Genomic DNA, 24597 nt, shown 5'->3' with positions numbered 1-24597 from the left:
ACCCCATCTCCCAGGCCCGGTCCCACAACAGGTTGATGCCATGGTCTGCCCTGCATTGGAGGGAGGAGCCAGAGTCCTCTTCCCAGAGGGGCTTGTTCTGAGTAAGGCAAAGGGTTTGGCCTGGGTCCCATTGTGTGAACCAAATAAGAAAGTATCCTCCCCCCAGCATGCTCTCAGTGGCATCAGAGGGCAGTGCTCTCTTTGGGGGTCTTTCTCCTCCCTCTCTCCCACCCCCAACCCAGTACTACCTTGTGTCCTCCTCTTGGTCTCAGCTCAAGGGGCTAAGGGGTCATGGGGAAAGCCACTCACACCCACAGCCTGCGGCACCCCAGAGGATGCGGACATCAGACAACCAGAGTCAAGGAGGTAAGGGGAGGGGGTCCTAAAAGTAGGGGAAACCTTAAAAAGAGCAGAGCCTACTTCAAAAGGAAGGCCTGGAAAAGCATGGCCACATAATCCCCTTTGCCTGGGCACTCTGCCTCTGAGCCTGGGTTATGGACCCAGCCATTACTGAGATCAGAGATCTGAGCGGGGGGTGGGGGGTGTGTAAGAACACAGCTTCAGGCCCAACAGGGCTCCTGCAGGACACATGGCCCCAAACGTGGCTCTCTGGAGCCACCAACTCCCCTCAGGAGTGACTGTGCTGCATTTTCCTGTGCCCCACGCTGTGTGAGACATCAGAAACACCCTCCTCTCTCCTTTTTTCCCCCCACAAAGTACCACTTACCTTTTAGGGCCAAGTCTTGCCTGCCCCTATCCCACTAGCCCGTGTCCTCCTTGCCCATGACACCTTACACGGCTTCTAGTTAATCCTTTATTTCCCTGTTTTCCTTCCCGGACCCTCCAAGCCCCAGGCCTGGCCGTGCTCCTTGGGTCCCACAGCTGGGGGCACTGAGGTGAAGAATGTACATCACAGACACCCGGACGGGCCAGCAGATGGAAGGACAGCTGTGTGGATGGATGGACAGGAGGCAGCATGATTCGTAAAACAGGACAAAGGAAACACTGCCCCCTTGGCAGGAGAAGGACTGGCAGGGGCTTTGAAGGGACTTGTTGGTGCCCAGTATCCATGGCATGCACGCCCTCCAAAAGCTCCTGGAGTCCAGGCTCCTCTGTGGTAGGCTAGGGGATTTAGCCCTGGACAAGGGTGGTTGCCCCCTGCCCAGGGTTCCCAGCAGTCAGGGACAAATGGCCCCATCTCTCCTGGCTTGGCTGGCTCATCCGTAAAATGGGGGTGGTAGTGGCACATCCCCAGATGAGGGCTTGTGTGTGAAATTCCTACCCCAGGAGACAAAGGGGTGTGCTGAAAGGTGCAGTGTGGTTGTGAGGGTGAGGACAGGGACTAAGCGGGCGAGGGGACCGCAGCCGGCTCCTGGGCTCCCCTTACAGCCGCAGGGCCTGCTGGAGCATGCGTTCATCTGCCACCTCCTGTGGGAGCGTCACCACCAAGCCCTTGTTGTCCTGCATCGTCTGGCAGATGATCTCGTAGGCCTTTCGGTTCCCAGACCAGCAGCGCCGAGCCACCTGCAGGGTGGGGACAGATGGGGCGGCTGCTGGTGCCAGCACCGGGTCCCCGGCAAGGCATTCCGGACACACCGAGGGTGTGCTGCAGATCCTGACCGTCTCCCATTTGAGGGACCCTCTGTGCTATGTGTGATGCACCTGCCCTATCTGTACCTCTGGCTCAGCCACCTTCTCTCTTGGCTGGATGACTCACTTAGCTGCCTCTCCGATCTGAAACTGGCCATCCTTCGACCCAGCCTACTCCATGTCCAAAAAAGAGCTCGCCTCCACGCAGGGGCAGCAGGCCAGGTATCGGGGAATCACCCTCCACACCCTCCTCCCTCCACCCCATCTTCAGAGAATCTGCATGCATCTCAGCTCTGCCTTAAAGTCTCTCTCCAGTCTTCCTCCTTCTCTCCCCCCTCAGTCCTCAGGGCTCCCCCCACCTCCCTGCTGTCATATTTGCCACCCCCCATCTTCATGCCCCCCTCACCTCCTCCATCCCTCCCCTCACTGCCTCACGGCCCTCAGGAGAAGTCCGCCGCCTCCTCTGGGGGCTCCCTGGGAGTCAGCCCCTCCAGGGATCCCCCCACCCCCCCACTCTTATGCTCACTCTCTCACCCGACATCCACCCACTCACTCAGCACCCCTCCCCATCATCGCCTGACCTCCCATTTGGGCCCATCACCCCTTCTTGCCACCTGTGATGTGGTCAGAGAGAGGGAGGGAGTCCCCGCAGGGTCACACACACATGCACACACAGAGAAGACTGCATCTCCGCACACAGGTGATAGCAGGTGATCTCTGCCTTCAGAGATGTGGAAAGAAAACGCTTTAAAAGGAGGCCCTCAGCCCCAGAAGTTGGGGGTGCTCTCATTGGGAGGGAAGGGCCGGGACCCCTTGTGCACACAGATGCTGAAGCTGGACTGGAGGAGTAAGGCCAGAGGCAGGGAGACACAAAGGAGACTCGGAAACAGCCCAGAAGGATACACAGAGGGACCCCGGTCGCTGGAGAGGAGAGACGCTAATGTGCAGGTGTGGTGTGACTTTTCTGGGGAGGAAGGGAGCAGAACTCTCTCTCAGGTCTGCAGTCTGGGGAGGCAGAGCCCCCCATTGGAGACAAGGCCAGCGGAAAGGCCTGGGGTGTGACTTACCCCATTGGACACATCCCAGCTGAGCATCATCCTGGCCTTCTGCTCAGCCTCCTGGGTCCCGTCCAGCACGAGGCCAAATCCTCCATTGATCACTTCACCCCTGCAAGAGGCAAAGGGGTTTCCAGGTCACTCTCCAGGCCTGCCCCTGCTTGGAGCCAACAGAAGAACATGCACGTTTGGGGACACTTTGGAAGCCTCGGCTCACAGAGGTAGTGTGGCGAGCACCTGCAGCCTGGAGCCCACGCCCTCTCCACAGCCTAGGGGATGCTGGGGTCGCTGGGCTCTGCGCTGCCCACCTGCACCTCTGGGCTTTACCCATCCCCCACACCCCCCTTCAGGATCCTCTCCCGTGTCACCTCCTGGAGGTGACCTCTTCCTCTGCGGTTCTGAGTGTATCTTATAAAGACACGCTTCCTTGAGGGTCTCTTGTGTTGCTCAATTCAACTGTCATTCTTCCCGATTTCCCTTTATGCTCTTTATTTTCGTTGCCTCTTCTTTCTACTTGCTTATGGTGTATTTTGGGGTCCTGATAACTTGATCTGAAGGCTGAGTTCCTTTATTTCCCATATATCTTGTTTTCCAACGAACAGATTTCTCTGAGCACTGTTTCGACCCCCTCCTGTCACAGATCTGATACGTTCATGTGCTCATTATCGTGTCTTCCCAGTGACACGTGCCTCTTATTGAAGTACGTTAATGCTATCCGACTTTCCGCATGCTTGCCCTGAGGTTTTGTGCCATCGGCTGTGAGCACCCTCTCCTTCCTGGCACCCTGGATCTTCATCTTCACCCTCGGTGTCATTATCAAGGGCTGTGACCTGTGCCGGACCTGACTGCCACTCCCGCTCAGTGAACATCACTACACCCCGCATTCCCCCATCAGTTACACACACAGGAAACGCCCTCCATCTCGTCAGCACTTGCCAGGACTTTACTGCCAAACACGAACCCCTGGGACCACGGCATCCAGCCTTTCAGTCTCCACTTCCAGCCAATTCACTCTTGCTCCTTCCTGCACCCAAAAGGTGCATCTAGCTTCTCTAGTCTCAGATCCTTCAGGCCTTACCTGCTTCTCTGCCCAGTTTGGGCTCTCCGGACAATCGCTGCCAGTTCCCACCAAGAAGGCGAGATGCCCTCTACCCCAGGAGCCAGCCGTGCTCCCCTCCCCAGGAGTGGGAGCCAAGCACCCCCACCAGCGGGCAGCCGCCTCTGCCCTGCCCTCAGCCTGTGTCCCTGCAGCTGGACAGCCCCGTGCCTGCTGGCGGGCTCCCTGCACATCTCCCACCAGCTCCTGAGCAGATTCAAGGTCATCGTCATTCACCTGCTGATGTTGGGTAACAGGGGAAAGCCGGTGCCAGCCAGAGTCACCAAGCGAGGACCTCAGTGTGTCCTTCGACCAGAGAAGTCTTTGGACAATCAGAAGTACATCTGTCCAGTGCACGTTTAAGTATGAGATGTGCTCTAAGACATTGTTTAGTGAGGAAAAGTGTTGGTATTAGGATAAAGATAGTGGGTCAAAGGTATGTGTTTACTCCTCAAAGACGTGGACCCTCAGGGCTGAATCTTGCTGTGAGATCACAAGGTACATCTGAGGGTGACACGAAAACATGGATTGAGAAGTCTCAACACCCAACCTCGAAGCCCTGTCCCTTCAGCTCAGCTCCCAGAACTGGCCGCACCCTCCCTACAAGGACAGGTGACAAGAGCTGTGTTTACTGAGCAGACCAACCAGTCTAAAACCAGAGACTGAGCACTGACCTCTTCTGCTCTGCAGCCCATGGTCCAAAGGTCCATGAGCACACCCGGCCACGGGCGCCATCTCTGAACACAAGCAGACAGCAAGGACCACTGCACAGACAGCACAAGGACAGACTCCAAACAAGCAACCAGAAAGAGGGGCTCTGAGGAGACAGAGGGAGAGAAAGATGACACACAGCTGATGTGGATGAGGCTTGTCTTGGAAACGTAAGAGATCCAAAGCAGGGAGCAAATAGACAACATAAAAACTGAAAGCAAATAAAGAAATGGGGGGAGGCAGCGGGGGGGGGCTTATCACTTAAAAATGGATTTGTGTAGAAAAAGAAAAAAATTAGCTGACAAGTTGGAAGTGATTTCCTCCTGGACCAGGAAAGGTTGAGGTTCAAATTTTTTTCCCTGCTGATTTTTGCAGTAAGCCTTGAAGGAGTATCCGACAGATTAAATTATGTGCGTGTGTGAGTATGATGAGAGTCCAAAGTGAATCTGAGGCACCTTCCCAAAAGAGCCCTCGAGGACTGCCAGGATGGGCGGGGGTGGGGGGGGTGGGGGTGGGTGTTGATGCTGGCCTCTGGCTAGCCTGCAGCCCTCTCTGCACAGCCTGGGGGCACAGCCAGAGGGTGGGAGCAACTTGGGAATTGGCAGGGAGCCTTTCCTCTCTTGGGAGCTCCCCACGCAGGGGGTCCTGCCCTGAGGCCCTCAAGTCATGGATGCTTTCTCCGGCCAGCTCTGCTCCGCCCCTTCTTGCCCTCTGTGGTTCAGTTGGCAAACAGCAGGTGGATTCTGGGAGGTGAAAGATCTGGGTTCGATCCTGGCTCCACCCCCAGCTCTGTGGCCTTGGGCACATTACTCAACTTCATTCTCTTCACCTCCAGCACCGAGTCAGCAAACCCAGTGCCAAGACGCCAGGCACCCCACAACCAGGCACTCTTCGTCCTGATTTTCTCTAGCTTGTGTATCGGAAAGAACACGTACTCCGGTCACATTTTCCATTAATTAGAGCCACCTGACGGCTCCAGCTCGGAATTCCGGCCTCGAAGCCAGCCCACCGGAATGCTCTGAGAAGCTCCAGTGCTGAAGGACTTGGCTCGGGAGGGCAAGGCCAAGCTTAATCCGGACAGCACGGGCTCAGAGATCAGTTCAGAGATTGCCCTCCCGGGAGCAGTCCTCTCCGAAGCAGCAGCGCCCCCTGCTGCCCGGGGGAGCCAGGAATCCAACTTGGCCTGATATCCCAGACCCAGCCAGGTGAGGCCAGGTGAGCTGGGACAGGTCCAGCTCATTAACCTCCTGGTGCCTCAGTTTCCTCATCTGTAAAATGTATTTTCCTTCTAAGATTAGGTAAGAGACTAGATTCAAAGAGTGTATTTAGCAAATGCTTGCCACATCATCCATGTGTAATAAATTTTAGTTATTCATTATTCTTTGTGAATGACTATTCCTTGTGATATTGTGATTCATAACAAGAAATATACATTTATTTGGTCTTCGCTCCATTTCTGGCACAAAGTTCCTAAAAACACTTGGAATTTTGTAAGAAACAGAGCAGTAAACGTGTCTTTTGCTATGTTAATGAGGTGACTTTTGGACCACCTCTAAGGATGAGGGGGGGAAGTGCTAGTTTCCAGGGGGATCCAACCATATCTTTAGGGGAATCGGAACTTTCAGTCCCATATCCCCAGACCTCCAGTGAAGGGAGAGGGGCTGGAATTTGAATGCTCATCAGGGATCAATGATCTTGTCAATCATGCCTAAATAATGAAGCCTCCATTAATACCTGAAAGGATGGGTTTGGAGAGGTTCTAGGTTGGGGAACCAGACTTCCACGTGCCACCATATCAGGCCCCAAATTCCGCAAGAACAGACACTCCTTTATTCGGGACCTCTCCCTATGGCTCTTGATTTGCACCCTTTGATATCCTTTGTAATACATAGACAATCTAGTGAGTATACCGGTTTCCTGAGTTCTGTGAGCTGCTCTAGCAAATTAGTGGAATCCAGGGAGGCTATTGTGGGAACCTCAGCTTGGTGGCCAGTCGGTCAGAAACACAGGCAACAACCTAGACCTGCACTTGGCAGTCTTGTGGGACTGAGCCCTAACCTGTGGGGTCTGCTGCTATCTCTGAGTAGATAATGTCAGAACTGAGTTGAATTGTGGGTGTTGGAGAATTGCCTGGTAGTGTGGGAAAAACCCCACATGTTGGAGTTGGGGGTGCAGAATTAGAGCATACCTACTCATGATGGAGCTACAACTGTCAGCCATTATAGGACCCTCCCATGGACCCCAGTCAGACTGCAAACAGGCCTGGCAGGGCAGAGCCATGAGCTGGGGACCCAGGAGAGCTCAGAACCCAGGTCTTCAGCCTCCCAGCCCAGCTGCCCTGAGAATGTCAGTGGAGGAGGCCCAGGACCAGATAGCGCTGAACATTCCTGAGAAAAACTATGAAAGCGAAGGGAAAACTGACATGAAAGGGGCAGGTGTGGTTCCTACGGCCTTTGTGTCCCGTGTGACAGGTGAGACCCCAAAAGGTAGAGTGGCTGGGGCACGCCCTCTGATTTCCAGCTCATGTGAAGAACACCTCACAGCCAAACCGTTAGCAGAGAGAGCTCAGGGGAGGCAGGGCCCAGGACCCTCGAGGGAATTCTCAAGACCTCTACACCAGCCGGCACCCACAGCACCCAGTTCTCCAAGAACCTTACCAGCCGACACCCCCGCCATTATGAAGAGCGACCCAGGTGGCACCTCGAAAGGCATCTCCCACGAAGTTCTGCACAGCCATGTCTGTGGAAACAGAGGCCGCCACCCATCATTCCCTGAATGAGGTGGGCCGGGGGAAGGCCAGGCCAGGCCAGGCTCCGCCCAGGGAGACAACGGGCTGAGTAGGGCCTGAAGGACAGACAGGGAAAGGGAACTAGAGACAGACTGTAGAAACAGCAATAATTTATGTTTGCAGAGCCGAGCAAAGCTGGAGTATTAACAAGTGCCCAAGTACCCACTGTTAGCCTTCTGGATAGTTATGCGTTCTAGCACTGAATGCCATATAAAGTGCCCCAGAAGCAGAAAGAACACAAGGATTAAAGGCGTGGTGGTACTGATTTTAGCTCAGGCACACAGAGAGCCAAAGAGAGTCACTTCCGTCCTTAAAACAACAACAGAAAAATAAGGGTAGGGGAGAAACTACAAATTAATGACTGTCTTTGACCGCATCAGAGAACTGAGGTCCCAGGGCAGCTAGCTCATTACAATCTGAGACAGGCCCTTGCACAGAGAAACAGCACCCAGACTGGTCACTTTACATGTGTGTCTAACAAACTGCTAAATGACAAGCATGAGCTTGCCCCAAACCTTGAGGCCCCTGGGACACAGACATAAGGGGGTGTGTGTGTCCTAGCAGGCCCTTCCTCCAAAAATGCTGACTGGGCGCTCACAGAGAAGATAAGGGAGGACCCCGAGAATGCTCTTCTCCTTGTGCCAGGCTGTGAGATGTGAGAAATGCAGCTCTAGAAACTGGTAACGGCCCGGGAAACATTCTCCCCCAGGGCCTCCTGGGATGTCATGACCCTGCCACGTCTTGGCTCTAGCCCACTGAATCTGATTTCAGACTTCCGACCTTCAGCACCGTGAGAGAACACATCTGTGTTGTTTTAAGCCATTAAAGTTTGTGGTACTTTGTTACCGTGGCCATAAGATACTAACATCAACGATATTAATATCAGAGAATTTCAGAGCAAAGACTATTATTAGAGACACAGAGGAACATTACATGATGATAAAGAGTCTGTTCTCCAGGAAGACATCATAAGCTGAAATGAGTGTGCACCTAACAACATAGGTTTACAATACTTGAAGCAAAAATGGGTAAGACCTGAAAGGAGAAGTAGATAAATCCACAAACTCACTGCTCCCTTCTCAGTGATTTACAGAAAAATTAGGAAGAATATCAGTAAGGATCCAGATGACCAGAATGGCATTAGCAACCACTGAACCTAGCTGGCATCTGTAGAACCCACCAAATAACAGCAGAACACATGTTCTTCTCAAGTGCACCAAAATAGACCATGTTCCAGGCCACAAAACAACACTTAACACATTTAAAAGAACAGAATGAATACAAACTAAGTTCTCAGACCATAATGGAATTAAACTAGTAACAGGGGCACCTGGGTGGCTCAGTGGGTTAAGCATCTGACTCTTGACTTCAGCTCGGGTCATGATCTCATAGTGGTTCGTAAGATTGAGCCCTGCATTGGGTTCCATGCTGAGAGCACGGAGCCTGCTTGGGATTCTCTCTCTCCCTCTCTCTCTCTCTACCCCTATTCTGTATGTGCACGTTCTCTCTCAAAAATAAATAAAATAAACTTAAAAAAAAAAAGACGTCAGTAACAGAAAGGTATCTGAAAAATCTCCTAAAACTTGGGAACTTAAAAGCATACTTCTAGTTTGGATCCAAGAGGAAGTCTTATAGGAAATTAACAAATATTACGAACTGAGTGAAAGTGAAAATATTTAAAAATTTGTAGGATGCAGTGAAAGCACTGTTTAGAGGGCCATTTATAGCATTAAATACTAGAATTCGAAAAGAAAAAAGGTTTCAAATCAGTAACCTCCTCATCTGCCTTATGAAGCTAGGGAACGAAGAGTGAGTTAAATCCAAAGCAAGCAGAAAGAAGGACACGCTAAAGATTGGAGCAGAAATCAGGAGTGCCTGGGTGGTTCAGTCAGTTGAGCATTGAACTCCTGATTTTGGCTCAGGTCATGATCACACTGTTGGGAGATCAGGTCATGAGATAGAGCCCTGCATCGGGCTCCACACTGAGTGTGGAGTCTGCTTGGGTTTCTCTCTCTCCCTCTTCCCCCGCTTGCACTCTCTCTCAAAATAAATAATAAATAAACATTAGCACAGAAATTAATGAATTGGGAATTAATTAATGAATTTGGAAGCAGAAAAACAATAGAAATGGGTGCCTGGGTAGCTCAATCGGTTGAGCATCCAACTTCGGCTCAGGTCATGATCCTGCAGTCTGTGGGTTTGAGCTCCATGTCAGGCTCTGTGCTGATAGCTCAGAGCCTGGAGCCTGCTTCAGATTCTGTGTCTCCCTCTCTCTCTGCCACTTCCCTGCTTGTGCTCTGTTCCTCTGTCTCTCAAAAATAAACATGAAAGAAGAAAAGAAAGAAGAAAGAAAGAAAGAAAGAAAGAAAGAAAGAAAGAAAGAAAAGCAATAGAAAAAAATGAATGAAACTTAAAGCTTTTTATTGAGAAGATCAATAAAGTTGATAAATATCTTAACAGACTGATCAAGAAGAAAGAAAACACAGATCACCAACATCCGGAATGACAGAGGAGACATCACAACTGACCCCACAGACATTAAAAAGATAAGTAAAGGAATACAATTCTATACCTACAAATTTGATAACTTATATGAAACGTATCAATTCCTTGAAAAAAGTGTTACAGATTGGGTTCCTGAATGTCCACCTCCTTTCCTTGGGATCCCATCCATAATGGAGGGAGCACTCCAGTGCTGGGAATGAGCAAGCTATACCAGGCCTAGAACCCACCAGCCTCTGTGATGATTATAATTGTAGTGGGTACAGAAGCAGAATGGTAACAGCAGCTGCAGCAGATAACCAGTGAACACTGGCTGTGGGACACCTACTTAATGCTGCACAAGTATTAATTCATTTCCTTCTTCACAACAACCCTCTGAAGTAGGCACAATTGTTATTTCCATTTTACAGATGAGAATATTGAGGTTCAGAGACTTTAAGTCTTACTGAAGTTTGCCCAGCAAGTGACACGGTCAGGTGCACACCCAAGTCTGGGGCATCCAACTGTCCCGTTTTGCCTGGCACTTGCCCAATTTAAAAATGAAAAGTCCCAGGTCCCAGAAACCTCGCTGTGCTGGGCTGGGTGACCCTATGCCAATTCTCTCAGATACCAGAACATTTTTTCCAACATTATAACTCGCTGAATGAATCAATTGATTTCTAAACAAAGTCAAATCCAACATTAAAAAATTAAAAAAAATTTTTTTGTCTTCCTCACCTGCACAGAAGGCAGAACCATCGTAAATATTGGAGGTCTCCCTAAAGGGACTGTCTGTGCCACTCACGTCATGGTGGTCTCGGCTCAGGACCACCGGTGCCTGCAGCAGGGAAAGATATGAGGTATCAGCTGACAGTGTTTACCACAGCTGCCTGGCAGAGGGCAGAAGTCAAAGGTCAGGCCACACCAGACACCCTTTAGATCCCTTCCCCTGGAAATAGACCTTCTTCAAGAAGAGGAAGCATAGGAGGCATTGTCTGTCTCCTACCTAACGTTCAGATTTCCTGGTCACTTCTTTGAGACATCCAGATGGCTAACAGACACATGAAAAGATGCTCAACATCACTCATCATCAGGGAAATACAAATAAAATCCATGATGAGATACCACCTCACACCTGTCAGAATGGCTAAAATTAACAACTCAGGAAACAACAGATGTTGGCAAGGATGTGAAGAAAGGGGAGCCCTCTTGCACTGTTGGTGGGAACGCAAACTAGTGCAGCCACTCTGGTGACACTATGGAGGTTCTTCAAAAAATCAAAAATAGAACTACTCAGCAATTGCACTAGTAGGCATTCACCCAAAAGATACAAAAATACAGATTCAAAGAGGTCCATAGACCCTGATGTTCATAGCAGCATTATCAACAATAGCCAAACTACAGAGAGCCTAAAGTCCATCAACTGATGAATGATGTGGTACATACATATAAAGGAATATTGCTTAGCCATCAAAAAGAATGAAATCTTGCCATTTGAAATGAGGAGGATGGAGCTGGAATGTATTATGCTAAGAGAAATAAGTCAGTCAGGGACTCCTGGGTGGCTCAGTTGATTGGGCAACCAACTTTGGCTCAGGTCATGATCTCACAGCTCGTGAATTCCAGCCCTGCATCAGGCTCTGTGCTGACAGCTCAGAGCCTGAAGCCTGCTTCAGATTCTGTGTCTCCCTCTCTCTGTCCCTCCCCTGCTCACATACTGTCTATCTCTGTCTCTCTCAAAAATAAACATTAAAAAAATTTTTTAAAAAAGTCATTCCGCGAGAGACAAATATCATATGATTTCATTCATAGGTGGAATTTAAGAAACAAAGATGAATATATGGGAAAGCGGGGGGGGGGGGGTGGGAAGAAGAGAGGGAAACAAACCATAAGAGACTCTTAATGACAGACAACAAACTGAGGGTTGATGGAGGGAGGTGGGTGGGGGATGGGCTAGATGGGTGATGGGTACTAAGGACGGCATTTGTGTTGAGCACTGCATGTTGTATGTAAGTGATGAACTACTGAATTCTACTCCTGCAATCAATATTGCACTGTATGTTAACTAAAATTTAAATTTAAAATAAGTTAAAAAAAAGAAGAAGAGGAAAAGCATAGATGTTTCAGATGTACCTTGCTAAAAGGGGAGCTCCCATTTCTCTGAATTTAGAGGCCCTCTTCTTCCCTTGAACCAGCCAGGCTTGCTGTCGCCTCTTTGTATGTGCCCTGAACTGCCAACCCCCCGGTATTCTAGCACCTCCCAGATATTCAGGTTTCAGTTCTACATCAGCAACTCAGAAGGCCTATTCTGACCACCCATCAGACAGACCACTGCCCCCGACCCCCTCACCCCTACCTCATGTAGAGTCACCACTCTCCCTACTCCGTAACCCCTACCCCATCTAGAGGCATCACACACACACACCCCGTCACCCCCATCCCATCTAGAGTCACCGCTCCCCCCCACCCCATCACTCATAACCCATCACCCCCACCCCGTCACCCCCATTCATTTTCTTCTCATGTTCATCACCATCTGAAGTTCCCTCTGAATTTATGCTTTTATCCTGCGTTGTCAGTTTCCCTTCCCCAGTGAGTGGAGGAGGCCGGGACCCTGTCTACTTTGTTCTCTGCCACGTGGTCCCCAGTGCTTTAGAATAAGCCTGGGGTAGAGGAGGCCCTCAATCGAGCATGTGGAATGAATGAACGATTAAGACCTGGCTCTCTAGGCCGACCAGCCGACTGCAGCCTGGATGTGAGTGTTCCTGTGGAGCCCTCCTGGGGCAGCTGCCACAGCTGTCCTCATCTCCATAAGCACGCTGAGCGGTGGCGCTGTGGCAGTGTTCCCGAGATGGTCTGGGAGCTGTCCTTGCTGCCACCGGAGCCACCCACCGGGACAGCCTTCACATTCATCCAACTTGATTTCCCTTTCACATCTGATCATTAGCACTGGCACTCCCAAACACAGGGATGCCAGCAAGAACCCTGTGGCACGCGCTTAGAAAATGAGCCCCCCAGAGGAGTGTGCCCAGAGCTCCATGTCCCCCAGGGTAGGCTGGCTGACGGGGAGGAAAATGAGGGAACACCAGGGAAATTTGTCATGGTTTATAAAAGGAGAATTCAAGGAAGATGTGGGAAGTGCTTGCATGGAAAGTGACTCTCTTAATCTTCCCACCCAGGCCTTGAGATTGACACAATTCTCCCCTCACAGAAGATGGCACCTGTGGCTCAGAGAGGGCATCTGACCCGCCAAGGTCACACAGCAGGGAACATGTCAGAGGCTGGGTTGCAGGACAGGCCTCATCACTTCAGGTCCCCAGTTATCTGCCTCCCACCTGACATAAACACAGAGCCGAGGGCCTCAGGGCAGTGCCAGCACCCAAGGGCAGGAGCCCAAGGGAAGCTTCCTGCCTGCAGCACAGAATGTGTCACCTTGATCTTCCCACGGGCGATGGCTTGGTTGAAGGCCACAGCGATGGCCACACGGCCTTTCTGGTCTGAGTACAGGATCCTTGCCTGGGAGCCCACCACCTGCAGAGAAAAGGGAGGGAAGAGGCACTTCAGGGACCTAGGGATACGCAGGGGATAGATGTGGGTGACAGGTCCTACCAGCAGCCAGATGGTCCCCTCTAGGGAGGTCATGGAGGACCCCGAGGTGTATGGTACAAGGTAGACCCTCATGTCCAGCCCACCGGGCAGTCACACCAAACCCCTGCCTGTCCACGTGCAGTCTGGGACCCCAGCTGTCCCTCCGTGATCCACTGCCTCGAGGATCAACCCCAGGAGTGGGCTCTGAGACCCTGACCTGCCCATCTCAGGGATGCTACCTCTTATGAACATACCCTTGCTTGAGTCCTTCCAATGACAATAATACCACCACCCAATGCAATTGTGGCCTGTGCCTGGCACAACTACAAGCACTTTGCACACAGTCACTCATCGGTGAGTTAATGAGGAAGTTGCTATTGTTCTCACCCTAGGCTCCATGTTTCAGATGAGAAAACTGGGGCACAAGGGCCAAGAACCCTCCCACAACCGCCCCGGGCAGTCGGTGACATGGCTGAGAGCCCGCGGACTCATCCATCAGGATGCCGCACCTCTGGAGGGTAAGACAGGTTACTCCCACGAAACGGAAACTTCAGCAAGTAAAAAGGAGTCACTGGCACAGTGGTCCTCAACCAGGATGACATTAGGGAATGACTGGAGACACGGTTGAGTGCTGTCGGCACGGGCAGGGGTCCTGCTAAGCATCCTGAGACGGCCCCCCCATGACAGAGTATCCAAGTCCCCAGGCACAAAAGCAGATATTTGCACCCCCAAGTTCACAGCACTCACAATAGCTACAATGTGGAAGCAATCCAGGTGCCCACTGACGGACGAAGGGACAAGCAAGGTATATACATTCTATGCAGACGATGGAATATCATCCAGCCTTGAAAAGGAAGGAAACTCTGACACAGGCTACAACATGGATGAACCCTGAGGACATCACGTTCAGCGAAAGAGGCCGGTCACGAAAGGACAAATACTGTAGGATCCCACTTATGCGAGGCCCATAGAGTGGCCAAACACACAGAGACAGAAGTAGGTGGGGGTCAGGGGCTGGGGGAGGGTGTTGGGGGAGCCTTTTTATTTGATGGGGACAGAGTTTCAGTTTGGGGAGATGGAAAAGGTCTGGAGAGAGATGGTGGTGATGGTTACACTCAATGGAAGTGTACTTGAAGCCACCGAGTTGTACCTTCGAAATGGTTAATACGGTAACCACATGGAACTAGCCACACAAAAGTCTGAGGGAACAGTATTCTAGGCAGAGGGAACAGCAAGTGCAAAGGCCCAGAGGCAGAAAGAAGCTGGGCCTATCCCAGCAAAACAGGCCAGTCAGCTAAAGCATAGGGGGCATTTTATGTCAAAGTGTAGTCTGCCACAATTGAAAAAAATGATTTGGCCCCAAACATCAGTTCTGAGGCTGAGAAGCCCTGGATTCTCCAGGTGTTTCCCTTCCAGCCTGGCCACGCGTCCTGGAATGGGTTGGAAGGTTCTGGAGCCAGTGATGGAGCTATGCCACCCCTGACCGCGAGCCTGAAGCCAACGCTCCGTCTGGACGGCCCCGCCAGCAAACGTGGCCCTTCCTTCCTCGTGACTTGCTATCCAAGGCCATACTGCCCTCACGCCGGCTGCCTCAAAGCCTTGTGGGAAAGACTATAGTATAAACCAGCACTGCAGAGATTTTCGGATGGCTTGGATCCAGAAAAAGGAAATTGGAGACAAACCGACATAGGACTGCCAGCTCCGTCAAGAGTGAACCTTACGCGAAACTCAATTAAAATGTTTAAAAAGGATGGCCTTCTGCAATCATCATCGTTCATGAGACAAAGAGCAACGTGAACTAAGTAGGGAGAACACAACCTCCGAAAACTCCAACTCAAACACAGAAGAGACAGTCCCGGTTATTCACGGCCCTTGTAGCGGCCTCCAGAGGGCCACTCCCCATGCCCCTGACCTCCCAACCTCCCGCCAGCCCCTTCCCACTCTGTCGGTGCCCCTCCCTCAAGGCTGGGGTCCTCCTCTTCTCCAGGCCCGCCTCTGGACTGGCCCTGCACAATTCCACTCCCGCCCCATCCTCCCCGAGGCCCCAACCCTCGAGTTCAACAGCCGTCCGGTGGGTGTCTCAGACTCTGCGTGGTCACAGAGACTGCTGTTGGCACGGGGGTCTCTGTGGCTGAAACACGTGTGCAAGCCACTGGGCAAGGAGGAGGTGGCGCTTTGGGTGGGGGGTGTTGGGCCACAGAAGCCCAAAACATGGGGGCGGTGCTCAAGGGAGTCCCCCTTCTGGCCCTGGGACCCCCAGGGCAAGGACACGCCAGTGAGGACGCGGCAGCTGCGTCTGGCTATCGGGGTCTGTGGACAAAGCCACGTGAGTCAAAGGCTCGTTTCTTGCTCGTCTTCCATACACCAAGGCCACTGCTGCCTCAGGGCCTGTGCATTGGCTGGTCCTCTGCCTCCCCCCACTGTCATATGGCTGCTCCCCCGCCCCCTAGTCCCCCAGCATTTAGAGCTGAACTCACAACTCAGCTCCTCAGAGACACGTCTATGACCCATCAGTATAAAGCAGTCCCCACTGGGCATCACCTTGAGTCACGTTCGCATGCCCGGGAGCACGCGCATACACCCTCTGCCCAGCCCGGGCCAGGAGTGCCTCCTGCAGACTGCCACCAGAGGGCGTGTGCCAAGCACGTGCACCACCACAGCCCCCGTGTGCAGACCGTCAGCAGCGGCTCCACTGCCCAGCCCAGCCGGGACAGTAGGCTCAGAGAGGCTGAGCCACTCGTCCCAGGTCACACAGCTGAGAAGCCAGGAGGCCCGACCTGAGAGAGCGGTTTGCAAATCAGCTGGGTGAGCAACGACCCGACCGGCCCTGGTCACTGCCCCCGGGCCCCAGGCCACCCTTTTAAGGTCCCACAGCCCGCCGGGTGAGGTGGCTGCTGCTGCCTCCTCTGAGGCCAAGGAGGCTGCCACCTAGGGAGTCCCACGGGGTGTGTTTGGCACCGTCCCGGGGCTCATGTCTGCCAGCCCGGGCATGGCCAGCAGTACCCCGCCTCGGGCAGGGCAGTCCAGTGGCCCACCCCTGCCTCCCGCCAGGCGGAGCCCTCACCAGCCGGTGCCTGGCGGCCTCCCGGATCCAGCGGATGTTGTCCACATACTGCAGCTTCACAGCCGGGTTCACTGCAGGGAGAAAGAGTGGTGTCGCAGGCACCAGGAGCCCCCATCCCGTGGGGCTTGGGCACAGGCCCTCCCTCCGGCAGCCGCTCATCACCATCCATCCATTCCCTCAACAAACATCTATTGAGTCCTCACTGTATGCCAGGCACTGGGCCAGGCACTGGGAACAGAGGAGGCTGTGGGCCATGGAGGAAAGAAATATGGTGAAGTGGTCACTAGGGTGACGGGTCAGGGGGGCCCCAGGCCTCTCTGTGGAGGTAGCTGTCAAGCTGCAATCGAAATGCTAAGAAGGAACCCACCACACAAAAGGCTGAGGGAACAGTATTTGAGGCAGAGGGAACAGCAAAGGCAAAGGCGTAGAGGTAGGAAGAAGTTGAGTTCCTATCCCAGGAAAGCAGGCCGGTCAGCTAAAGTGTGGGGGGGCATGCAGAGTCGGGTGGTAGCTGTGTTGCTCAGGAGCCTGCTTCCACTAGCTCATGAGAGCAGACGGTTAAATCCTCAGGGATGGTGTGACCCAGTGGTTGACACAGATACCATTAAAATTTCAATTAAATAAACTTACACTTTTTCAGAGACAGTGCGTGCACATGCACACATAAGCAGGGGAGGGGCAGAGGGAAGGAGAGAGACTCTTTTTTGTTTATTTACTTATTGTGAAAGAGAGAGAATGCACGCGCGAGTGGGGAAGGGGCAGAGAGAGAGGGAGAGGATCCCACGTGGGCTCCGAGCTGTCAGCGTGCGGCCCAATACGGGGCTTGAACTCACAAACCGTGAGATCGTGACCTGAGCCGAAATCAAGAGGTGGTCGCTTAACCAACTGAGCCACTCTGGCGTCCCAGGAGAGAGAGAGAGAGAGAGAGAGAGAGAGAGAGAGAGAACCTTAAGCAGGCTTCACGCTCAGCCCAGAGCCTAACGCGGGGCCGGACCCCATGACCCTGGGATCATGACATGAGCAGAAACCAAGAATCAGACGCTTGGGGCACCTGGGTGGCTCAGTCGGTTGGGTGACTGACTTCAGCTCAGGTCATGATCTCACGGTTCGTGAGTACGAGCCCCACGTCAGGCTCTGTGCTGACAGCTCAGAGCCTGGAGCCTGCTTCGGATCTGTCTGTCTCTCTCTTGGTCTCTACCCCTTCCCTGTTCACGTTCTTGCCTGCCTGCTGCAAACGCTGCCACTGCTGTGCATGGAGCTTTGATGGGAATCAGCCACTCTGAGAGTATTTACGCAGGGGCCATCTGCAGATGCCGCAGCTCAGGGCTTCTTCCCGGAGGACAGGTTTCTAAGAGAGGATCCCTTCCTTCCCAGGAGGCCTCCACCTGCCCAGTTCCTCCCACCCTCCCCTTGTTCTCCAGCCCTGCACCCTGTATCCTGGACCCGTCCCAGCCCGCCCAGCCTGGATGTGGGCAGCAGGGGCGAATGGCCCTGGGGATCAAAAACAAGCAGCCAAAGGTTGAAGGACCTACGCAGCAAACCAGAGAGAAGGTGGCCCGGACCTGCAGAAAAGCTGCAGAGAAGTGCGGGTAGGAGTCCTGACAGCTGAGGAAGCTTCACAAAACCCCTGCCTTCTCTTCTCCACGTGAGAAGTAACGTCACATGCACTACACAGGAAACGACTGTGGTTAAACCAGGGGCGGGGGCAGGGACACGGGGACGACCACCACCATCCACGTGGGAAGGCAGTGCAAGCTCTCTGTCGCAGAGACCACAGACCCACGGACATGGGGAGAGCAGAGTGGGCACAGAGGACAGCTACGAAGAATCAGAAGCACCGCTGACAGGCACAAACCCCAAGTCCACGTGCTCTCGTGCCCCGGGGGCCAGGCCGAGCACGAGCAGGGAAGGGGGGGCTGCGTCAAGGGGGTGGGCTGCCCTGGAGCCTGTGGTGGGCCACCTGCCTGTGAACGTGTCCCATCCTGCAGCCTCACCTCCGTCAGCAATTGCTTCCTCCAGCACAGACGTGGCCAGCTGATCCGTGACCGCCAGGTCCTGGGGGTCCCCTGACGTGCATACCCAGCGGAAAGGCCCGAATCCCTGGGAGAATATGTCTCTGCGAGGACAAAATGCAGCCTGGCTGCACCCTCCATGGACCAAGGAGGGGGGGGGGGTCTATCTACAGTGCTCCAGAACTGAGAGGGGTGTGTTGGGGACGTGGTATGTGGGCCCGTGGAGTGAAGTCAGGGCTTCAGCATCCAGAACTGTTGCTGGATGCCCCTAAGCCGCTAACTGCACAGCAAGTTTCAGAGGCCAGCCCCCCAGGTCCCCTCCCCTGCTCAACCCCACCTTCTCCCCTCAGTGCCCCCCACCCCCACCCCGGGTCTCTGTCCCTCCTCTTAGACCGGCACCATCTCTTGCTGCAGAAGCCGGGACACAGGCAGAAATTCCTTTCTAGTGCAACTACTCTACAAAGACAACCTGAAAATCAGTGAACTAAAAGCAAGTAGTTGGGAAAAAGAGTTTAACTGTGGGGACTTGGCCAGGTTTGCCTTGGGTGAACTGACCTTCCTAGGTGGCCTCCAGGCAGAGGGATGGAGAGGCCTGGGCCCCGCCTGGCTCCTGCACTCACCCAGCCCCCTGGGCCCACCGTCCTCTCTGGACAGGCCCCCCACCCCCACCCCGCTGCCCCCTGCTGCAGCCTGGCAGTGCAGCCCCCTGGGTCTCTGCCTCCTCACCCACGATGAATCCAAGAAGGAGACCATGGCCTTCCTCCTCTCCCTTCCTCTCTGGTCCCATCTTGTGCACAAATGGGCTGGCAAGCTTCCCATCCCTGTCCCTGTGTTGCTTAAGCCCAAATTCCTTCATGTGGCCTGGTGGCCTCCACCGTCAGCCCGATCTCTCTCTGGTTACCTCCTCCTTCTCCCTACTTGGGGACTTTTCCAACCTGAATGTCTAGGACCCAGATGCCGCAGGTGACCCCATCACTCACCCCATGATGTGCTGGACGTACGAGGGGTAGCGGAATTCTGTCTTGTTGGCGCCTTTCTTCTCCACATCAGCTCCTGCAGGCACAGAACCCGCCCAGAATCACTTGGAGGGTCTGAGGGCTGGCGGGCCCCACCCCGAGGTGAGGACTTATACCACTACCCAGATGGTGAGTTAAACAAAGTTTTGATAGGGAAGCCTCCTTGGGTCTCATTTTATGACAAAGAAGGGAGACAGCAAGTGCTGCCATTGGTGTGGGGCCGGGTAGGGGCATACACATGTTTGTGCCCACATTCCCGACATGACACGCCAGAACCTTCGAACTCCAGGAGGGGAGCTGGCACCAGAAAAAGGGCTGGGGGTGGGGGGGTGACTTTCCACTGTGTCTCTCTCTCTCTCTCTTTTTTTTTTTTTTACATTTATTTATTATCAAGAGACAGAGAGACAGGGCATGAGCAGGGGAGGGGCAGAGAGAGGGAGACACAGAATCCGAAGCAGGCTCCAGGCTCCGAGCTGTCAGCACAGAGCCCAATGCGGGGCTCGAACTCATGGGCTGTGAGATCATGATGTGAGTCGAAGTCGGACGCTTAACCACCTGGGCCACCCAGACGTCCTGGTACTTTGTGTTCTTAAGGCACATGGATAAACTGAAGCCCAGAGAAGCCAAGGACCTGGCAAGACCAGCTTCCAGAAGGTCCAGGCAGGGGCACAGTGAAACCTGCAGGCCATGGCCCCCACCTCTCCAGGGCACCTGCCAGGCTACTCCTGGCTGGTGAGAAGGGAGTATTCCCAAGGGCCAAAATCTTGGCCCCTCCAAGCTTGGGAGGCTGGGGGCCCCTCATGTGACCTTCATTTTCTCTCACCTGCTCTCTGGGCCTCCAACAGGAAGGCATTGCCATAGTCCCAAAAGAAGAAGTTCTCTTTGGCCAGTCGGTTGATGGCTGAGACTTGCCTCCTCAGGCTGCAACAGGCCAGCAGTTAGTGATCAGCCCTACCCACCAGTAAGGCCCTGAAAGCAGGCCCTCTGTGCCTCACCGCTGTCACCCCCGGCCCCATCCCGTGGAGCTCAGCCAGCTCTGCTTACTTCCATCCCATCTGACAGATGAGGAGACAGTTCAGACAGATTCAAGGTCTTGCCTAAGGCTGCACAGCTGGCCCCTGGGGGACCAGGCAGAGGCCAGAGTCCCCAGTCTAAAAGCTCCTGCTGGCTGTGTGTGCCTCCTGGGCCCTGGGAACTCATCACCTTTCCTGGACCAGGCTCTTAAATGCAGCCGGGTCGGAGGCCATGAGGCTCTGCGCCTCTGCAAAGCCCAGCTGCACAGGGTAGTAACCGCCATTGAACGGGTTGTGGCAGGACGTCTGGTCTGACCCCAGGTCCACCAAGAGCTCCCCCGTCGTGTCCAATTCGTGGACCAGCCGCTCCCTGGGAAAGACATGAGGCGATCAATGCCTGGGGCAGGGGAAGGCACCGTCTGGGGCCTGAGTTCGAGGCCCAGCCAGCAGGGGATTGCCCTTCTCTCTTGAAAGAACATCTGCTGGAAGGCGGCCTGCCATGAGCTCAGGCCAGGATCTGGGCCTCGGAAGCTGGGAGCAGAGACTCAGGCAGAGCACATTGGAAGCTTCGTGTCTGGGGAGCCTGGCCACCATCAGTACCTTGTCTGGAGGGGGAAGTTCACCCAGGGTCCCCAAGGCTGCCAAATCCCATCCCCCACTTACCAAAGATCTACTACATTGCCATGGTAACCAAGGCTGAGCACCTCCTTCCTTTTCCTTGCTTCCCTAGAAGGGGACAAGAGCAGAGCAGATGGTCCATTGCACCTGCCTCACCAGTACCAAGCTGGCGAGAATGCAGAAGGTCACCGAAGGCACTGTGTGCCAGCATAGGGCCTGAGGCACAGGGACCTCCGAAGGGTGTCCACTGAGGACCCAGAACCGTAAGGGAAACAGAGACGTGAATGCTCCATCAGGGAAAACTGAGAACCGAGATGACAGCAGTGATGAGCCAACTCGAGGCAATTCACAGAATCAGGACCCTTGCCGTTAGGGCTCTGATTGGGATTGTTCTAGAACTCGTGCAAGGTGATCCTAAAATTGCACTAAAGATGATTCCAAACACTGTTTAGAAAATATAAACGGACAAAATTAAAAAACAAGAACCCCCACGAAAGCCTATTTGGAGGAGCAGAAGGTTTTCACACATGAAGCCCCACGGGTGGCAGAGGTGTCGGAAAGCAGCAACACGTGGGGCAGTGTGGCGCCCACTCGAAGGCACCGTTCGACGGAACACCGTGCTTGGCAGAGAGATGCCAGTGGAGCCAACACGCTCCTCTCTGCTGAGCGCGAGGAAATCGAAGCAAGAAGAGGGCCTACAGGCCCAGGGCTGCGAGGAGGCCTCTAAGCAAGTGGCGAGTGGAGAAGGAAGGACTGAATGGCGGCCGCAGGACCAGCACGGGGACTGGAGAACCCCTAGAAGCTCCCTCCGCGCCCGTCTGTGTCTTCCCCGGAAGTATGACCAGACGGGCTGCTTAGGGCACTTTGCTGAACTGACGGGAACTGATTTTGTGGTGAGTGTGTGAGTGTGCACGTGGATGAGTGCATGCACGTGTGTGCCAGCGTGTGCATGCGTCTGGGATGCTAAGCAGCATTCACAGGCATAGGAGGCAGATCAGGCCAAACCCATCTGTGTCCCACCAGCAGTCTGGAATGTCTCCTGTATTTAATGGAAGCTCATCTGAGAGTTTTACACAGCGGTTGCCATGGGGCCAAACTAGCATTTTCAAGAGATCAGTGTCAAGCAGTATCCGATCCTAGTAATGGGAGTATTTCTCAGTTTGGTTTGTACTTGGACATTTTCCTCCAAGCCCCCTTTGAAGCTCCCTGGGCGACTGATCGTGGCGGGGCTGGAGAGCCGCTGTGTGGTGCGTCCTCCCTGCACAGACCTCAGCTCTCCAAAGTGTGTCGGAGAGCAAGCTTCAAAAATGGCATCAGATCAGCAGCCGCCAGGGCAGTCCTTCCCCCGTTCCCGCAGTTTAGCCATCAAACCGGAGGGCAGTGTTGCCGACACCCCCCTCAAGCAACCAGACCACAAGTGGGGAGGGAGATTGGCTTACCCCGAAACTGGTGGAGTCACACCGAGGAACGGTTCCGTCTTTCAAAGTTTCATTTCCCCCCAACAGATGAGGCGAGCACTTAATACGTGCCAGGCTCCAGGCTGGGCACTCAGGCCACAACAGTGAGAAATACAAGGCACAGCCTTCGCTCAGCCTGTGGCTGAGTATCAGGCATTTAACAGGCCCACGTACAGCAGCCCAGCCTCCGGACCCCTTCTTGTGGCCTCCCCAGGCCCAGGTCAGGCGCCGTACCTGAGTCTTTCAATGCAGTGGTCCAAGCTGTCGGTCACTTCCATCAGCCATCCTTGCTGGTGGCGTTTCATGAGGGCGGCTTTATCCACCTGGGACCACGAGACACAGGGCCACCCAGTCAGTCACTGGGCATGTCAGGCTCCACCAGGAGGAGGCCATCCCCCGCGTAGATCGCCCATGGCAGCACAGGTGCCACGAGCTGTTTTCCCGTAGTTACTCCCCCTCCTGCATTCCTTGTCAACAGAACCTGGATTTTCAGGGCGACACTGTGACCCCACTCCAAGCTAACTACAGCTACTCTTTCCACTGTCTCCAGCCTCCCTTTTAGGGAAGAACTTCCATTCGATCCAAAACTGACCAGTGAGGTAAAAGAACGAGTTTCTGAGGTATCATCTTCCTGCTAAAATCGAGTCAGTCACAGGTGGCACCTTCCCCCTTCCTCCTTTCTGCCTTCAATGTAGATGCGATGGCTGGGCTGGGGGCAGCCATTTTGAACGCATGAGGGAAACCCAAGAGAATCTAGCGATGTTGGCCCTGACATCGCGGAGCCGCTGAAACAATGCCAGCACTGCAGGCTGCGTGAGAGAAACAAAACCTTATTTGTGCAAGCGGCTGTAGTTTGATTTTACTATTGGCACCCAGGTGGGCTCCTAAGAAATATAAGAGTGTATGACGCAGGCTTAGTACCAACTGAGTATAAATCACAAAGGTGGGTGCCTCTCTCTTTTTAGGATTGCTTATTTGCCATCTGGGAATTTTATTACAAATATGTACTGCTCTCTCTGTGGCAAACACTTTTAAAAAATACATGCTGTATTTAAAACAATTTTTTAATGTTTTTATTTATTTTTGAGAGAGAGAGACAGAGCACAAGCAGGGGAGGGGCAGAGAGAGAGAGGGAAACACAGAATCCAAAAGCAGGCTCCAGGCTCTAAGCTGTCAGTGATATGGGGCTCAAATCCACAAACTGTAAGATCATGACCTGAGCCAGTTGGACACTTAACCGACTGAGCCACCCAGGTGCCCCATATTGTTTTTAAGTTTATTTATTTATTTTGAGAGAGAGAGTGTGCGTGCAGGAAGGACAGAGAGAGGGAAAGAGAGAGAGAGAATCCCAAGCAGGCTCCCTGTGGTCAGCACAGAACCCGATGTGGGGCTCAAACTCATGAAGTGTGAGATCATGACCTGAGCCGAAACCAAGGGTCAGATGGTTAACCGACTGAGCCACCCAGGCGCCCCTGTGACAAACATGTTTTGAAGATACAGGGGGAAGAAGGTGAGGATGAGGGTTGAGGATGAGACGAGGGGAAGTCAAAGCTTTTTAAAAACATAGGCTATTTTTCTGCAGATTCCAGGGGATGAGCTAACATTAGTTGCTGTAACTTATTTTCTATATAGGGGCCAAGGGCACCCCCCCCCCCCGGAAATGTGCCACCTTGGCATATTGATTATTTTAAATAAAAGTTGCTTAAGGGACCCCGTGTACAAGGACACTCAGGCCCTCCTCTGTCCCCTTGGAAGCAGGAAATATATCTCCCATGAGAAAGGTACCCCCGACCAACCAAGGTTTGTCTTAAAGCCCCTCGCCTCCTCTCCCTGGCTCCCTTCCTCTCCTTGGCTCTACCAAAGAAAGTTGTAAGAACCACTGGCCAAAGGCTGTGTGCACACACCTCTACTGATGTCTGTCGCCCTCACCTGACTGTGACCTGTCAGAGCTGGGGGAGGCTATGTTCATCTCCAGGGATAAGGGGAGCGGTGCCCACAGAAGGTCAGTTTCCCGGGGTGGGCAGGATCAGCAGGCATTGACCATGGGGGAAGATGGGCACTTTGAAGGCAGGAGGCATAGGCTGCCATGGGAACCCACCCTGGGAGGC

General features: G+C 53.5%; 1 protein-coding gene across 1 annotated transcript in view; it reads right to left on the bottom strand.

Annotated features, from left to right (window-relative positions):
• The window catches only part of UROC1 (urocanate hydratase 1), a 41504-nt gene continuing 16907 nt past the window's right edge, over window positions 1-24597 (bottom strand). Inside the window, exons 9-20 of the mRNA XM_060631958.3 lie at window positions 22724-22812; window positions 21078-21140; window positions 20605-20784; window positions 20225-20322; window positions 19366-19438; window positions 18368-18489; window positions 16374-16444; window positions 13154-13252; window positions 10460-10559; window positions 7110-7191; window positions 2658-2757; window positions 1-1524 (exon numbers count right to left, since the gene is read on the bottom strand). Of these exons, the coding sequence (XP_060487941.3) occupies window positions 1384-1524; window positions 2658-2757; window positions 7110-7191; window positions 10460-10559; window positions 13154-13252; window positions 16374-16444; window positions 18368-18489; window positions 19366-19438; window positions 20225-20322; window positions 20605-20784; window positions 21078-21140; window positions 22724-22812 (1218 nt within the window). The 3' untranslated portion in view covers window positions 1-1383. The remainder of the gene's footprint in view (window positions 1525-2657; window positions 2758-7109; window positions 7192-10459; window positions 10560-13153; window positions 13253-16373; window positions 16445-18367; window positions 18490-19365; window positions 19439-20224; window positions 20323-20604; window positions 20785-21077; window positions 21141-22723; window positions 22813-24597) is intronic.

Source organism: Panthera onca, chromosome A2 (assembly GCF_046562875.1).
Source record: "Panthera onca isolate mPanOnc1 chromosome A2, mPanOnc1 haplotype 2, whole genome shotgun sequence".
NCBI classification, from domain to species: Eukaryota; Metazoa; Chordata; class Mammalia; order Carnivora; family Felidae; genus Panthera; species Panthera onca.
This window is presented reverse-complemented; position numbering and strand designations above follow the sequence as displayed.